The following is a 4,271-nucleotide window of genomic DNA, read 5'->3' as shown; positions in this document are numbered from 1 at the left end:
TAGCCCCGTGTCATCCCCTGGCCCCCGATATCCCTGTGCCATCCCCTGGCTCCTGATATCCCTGTGCCATCCTCTAGCCCCCACACAGCCTTGTGCCATCCCCTAGCCCCCGATAGCCCTGTGCCATCCCCTAGCCCTGATGTCCCTGTGCCATCCCCTAACTCCCACATAGCCCCATGCCATCCCCTAGCCCCCACATAGCCCCGTGCCATCCCCTGATCCCCGATATCCCCGTGCCATCCCCTAGCTCCCACATAGCCCTGTGACATTCCCTAGCCCCCAATAACCCCGTGACATCCCCAGCCCCCGAGAGCCCCGTGCCATCCCCTAGCTCCCAATCGCCCCATGCCATCCCCTGGCCCCTGATATTCCTGTGCCATCCCCTGGCCCCCACATAGCCCTGTGCCGTCCCTAGCACCTGATAGCCCTGTGCCATCCCTTAGCCCCTACATAGCCCTGTGCCATCCCCTAGGCCCCTACAGCCCTATCTGACCCTCTGGCCCCTGGACAGCCCTGTCTGATGCTGTGGGAGTAGCAGGGCTTTGAGGACTCAGAGCCTATAAACAGGTGCTGGCTGTGACGCAGCTGGGGTGTTTACTTCCCTCCGGTGGGGCCTGCTCCTGAGCTGAGGCCACGCCCATGGTATCTGTGCTCCCCTAGGGATGAACAGGGAAGCCTCGGGGCCCTGCAGGGCCTGGCACCTACAGTGGGCTCTGCTGTTGAGGCCCTGACCTACTAGAGCGTTGCTGGGCCTCCAGACCACTGTGTCCCATAGGGCTCAAGGAGGGAGGACCATGGCCCAGAGCAGGAAGGCACGCACAGGTGCAAGTGCTGTCTGTGCATGGGACTCATGACATCTCCCTCCAGAAGCCAGATCACCACCCCCATTTAACAGACACCAGTGGAGACGCAGTGAGAAGTGACACGTGCAAGCTGGTCTGGCTGGATCAGCTGACCCAGAGCCACACCCTGTGTCCCAAAGAAGAGTTAACTCGGCACTGACTGTATTCCCTGCCCCTGGCTGGGGCTCTGCTAACAGGTCGTTCTCCCAGACAGAGCTGCCTCACTGTGTGAGGCCCAGACATGGGTATATACAGGGCCTCAGGCACCTAGGCCTGGGAATAACCAAAGCCCCACTGGGAAGCAGACTCCCCCCTCCCCTGCCTCCACCCACAACCAGCACTCTGCTGCAGAGACTGCCAGACTTAGTGAATAGTCACCCGTTCCACCCACTTACAAACCCTCACCAGCCAGAATTTGAGATATTGGATCAGCCAGAGAAAGAGCTCTTCCCATGCCTGTCAACACTGCATTCCCCTCACCCCAGCCTCTGGGTGTGATGGTCCACACCTGGCTTCCTGGGAGGCCAGAAAGAAAGGCGTCACAGCCCACAGCAGAGGCCACAGGGCCTCGCTGACTCCCTCTATCCCCAGCACGTGTGTCTCTCCATCACCTCCCTGATGGTACTTCTGGGTGTGATGGTCTACACCTGGCTTCCTGGGAGGCCAGCGAGAAAGGCATCACAGCCCACAGCAGAGGCCACAGGGCCTCGCTGACTCCCTCTATCCCCTGCACGTGTGTCTCTCCATCACCTCCCTGAGAGTACCCAGGGAAAGCTTGGGCCTGTCTGCTTGGCAGAGCCCCAGGCTTGGCACCAGCAGATGCCCAGGAATCCGTCCTGTCCAGGTGGGAAGAGGCAGGAAACAAGGAAGCAGGCAGATGTCTGTCCTGGCTGTCCAAATAGCTTGGGGCCTCCACAGAGGGCCCCAGCAGGCTGCAGAGGGACAGGCTAGGATGTGGGCCCCAGGCCAGCCCCCCTGGACCAACTCACCCTCCTCAGCCATGTCCTTGTCCAGCACCAACTTGCCATGACGGAGGAAGTTCAGGATGGGCCCAAAGTAGGTGGGGTCACGGTCAATGAGGTAGGCCCCGGTCTCATCCTATGGAGGTGAGGGAGGCTCAGTGAGAGAAGAATGAGGCCTCTCCCTGGCTAACCCCGCACATACACAGGGAGGGAGGGAGGGAGAGTCAAGGGACAGCTCTTCCCTGGATGGAGCAGGCACGAAGGAGCAAAAAGGCACTGGGGTCAAATGGACATGGGTTCAAACCCTGCTTCTGCCTTTTCCTGAATGTGTGACCTTGGGCTAATGATCTGGGCTCTTTGAGCCTCACTCCTCTCCCCATAATTAGGGGTCACTGTGAGCATCCAGCGAGAGGAGGTCTGAGTGGCACCTGGCCCAGCACAGGCCCGGCGAGTGTCCCTCTTAAAGGCTGTCCCCTGAAGCCAGCCCCACCGTTGCCCCAAGGTCCCTAGTCTTTCAGGGGATGTTTACAAGTTTCCAAAGGAGTCACTATCTCACTGGACACTCTCGAGGGCAGGGAGGCAGGGTGGGCTTCCATGCAACTCTACAGAGATTGGAGACATTGAGAGGTGAGGTCACGGATGGGGGACAGGAGACCTTAGAGGGCATCTTCAGACCGGCCCCTCGTATTACAGATGAGGAAGGAGGCTGAGTGCAGGGAAGGGTCCCACCCAAGGTCGCAAAGGCAGCGTGCTGCAGAGTCAGGGTGGGTGCTCAGAAATAACGCCCACCGGGCCAGCGCTCCTCCTAGAGTCTGCCCAGTTCAGAAGGCGCCCCAGGACTCTTCCATCCAGCTCCCTGCACCCCTGCGCCACCCACATCCCAAAGGGCGGGAGAAGTAGCCTTGTCGACTCCTTCCCCAGAGCAGGAGTCCCCTCTGGGAGGGAAGAAAGGCCCCAGGTCTCTCGCTGCCCACAGCCCCAAAAGAGAAGGAGAGGCCTCGATCCAGGGCTGCTGGAGAGCTTACGATGGCCGCGGCCTGCGTTGTCCCGTTGCCAAGGCAATGGGCACATCCCTCATGCCTGACCCACCTTCCCCTCCCCTCCTCCTGCCGGTTCTTCCCGCCTCCAGTTCCTCCGAAATGGACTCAGCCGGGTCCCCAGCCTGGCGGGCGGGCCAGGCCGGACAGCCCCGAGTCGGGCGAGCCGAGGACCCACCGCCGCCCCGCGCCCGCCGCCCACCCCGGGGGCCTCACCCGGTCCGACTGCAGCTCTTCCCCCTGGCACAGGCGGCTGAGGAAGGACTTCTGCTCGCGGCACAGCGTCTGCCGGGTGGTCAGGAACACCGTGCCCCCCACGTTGAGCCGCACCCACTTGCCCCAGCCGCCCGCGACGCGGCCGCCCGCCCCCGCCGGCGGCGCTACCTCTCCGGCCTCCATCCTCATCGCCGGCCGCGGCGTCTGCATCCTCCTCCCGGGCGCGGGGGGTGGGCGGGGACCGCGCGCGGGGCAGGCCGGGAGCTGTAGTCCGCGCCCCCTGGCTCTGCGTGGGCCGCCGAGAGGGTCCCGCCCCCGCGCGGCTTCCGCTCCCGACCCCGCCCCGCTTCGCCCTTCCCCGCAGGCCCGCGCGCCGGCCAAACTGCTGTGGTTGGGGAAGTTGGACTCCCAGCTTCTGGGAGAAGAATGAGGGCTTTCCCAAATCTGCAGTCTTCCTATTGGTCCGGGCATTCTTGTTTTCCTTTGGGCCGTCCGAGTCAACCAACAGCTGATAAGGGAAGAAACTTCTCCCTCCAGGAATCCCTGACATGGGATGTCAGGGATCCTTGGGAGGGACTTCTAAGGAGGAGGAGAGCAGGCCCTGGATCCAAATCAGAACTGTTTTTTCTTTTTTCTTTTTTTTTGAGAAGGTGTCTCGCTGTGGCCAGGCCGGAGTGCAGTGGCTCCATCTAGGCTCACTGCGACCTCAGCTTCCTGGGTTCAAGCAATTCTCCCATCTCAGCCTCCCGAGAACTGTTTCCATTCTGGCTTTTGGCCATTTCCCCACCTAGGGCTGCCTCTCTCTACTGAGGAGCGTAGATGCTGCAGCAAGATTTGGACAGCACCGAGTTTTGTCCTTGTTGTTTTTGAGATGGAGTCTCCCTCTGTCGCCAGGCTGGAGTGCAGTTGTGTGATCTCGGCTCACTGCAACCTCCACCTCCCAGGTTCAAGCGATTCTCCTGCCTCAGCCTCCCGAGTAGCTGGGACTACAGGCATGCAGCACCACGTCCCGCTGTTTTTTTGTATTTTCAGTAGAGACAGGGTTTCACCGTGTTAGCCAGGTAGTCTTGATCTCCTGACCTCGTGATCTGCCTACCTTGGCCTCCCAAAATGCTGGGATTACAGGTGTGAGCCATCACACCTGGCTCTATTTTTATTTTTTATTGTCATTTTTTAAGATGGGGTCTCACTCTGTTGGCTAGGTTGGTCTTGAA

At 60.9% G+C, this 4,271-nt stretch overlaps 1 protein-coding gene across 7 annotated transcripts in view; it reads right to left on the bottom strand.

The window, feature by feature from the left end:
• KCTD17 (potassium channel tetramerization domain containing 17) overlaps positions 1-3,329 on the bottom strand; it is a 17,114-nt gene extending 13,785 nt beyond the window's left edge. For 2 of the 7 annotated variants that reach the window (XM_017508915.2, XM_037731506.1), the window contains exons 1-2: positions 3,058-3,293; positions 1,832-1,940 (exon numbers count right to left, since the gene is read on the bottom strand). In XM_017508915.2, coding sequence (XP_017364404.1) covers positions 1,832-1,940; positions 3,058-3,267 — 319 coding nt within the window. In that variant the 5' untranslated portion in view covers positions 3,268-3,293. Of the gene's footprint in view, positions 1-1,831; positions 1,941-3,057 lie in introns of all 7 variants that reach the window. The other 5 variants (XM_017508920.2, XM_017508921.2, XM_037731507.1 and 2 more) reach the window with 4 other exon arrangements.
• Positions 3,330-4,271: the final 942 nt, after the last annotated feature.

Source organism: Cebus imitator, unplaced genomic scaffold, assembly GCF_001604975.1.
Source record: "Cebus imitator isolate Cc_AM_T3 unplaced genomic scaffold, Cebus_imitator-1.0 Scaffold404, whole genome shotgun sequence".
Classification (NCBI taxonomy): Eukaryota; Metazoa; Chordata; class Mammalia; order Primates; family Cebidae; genus Cebus; species Cebus imitator.
This window is presented reverse-complemented; position numbering and strand designations above follow the sequence as displayed.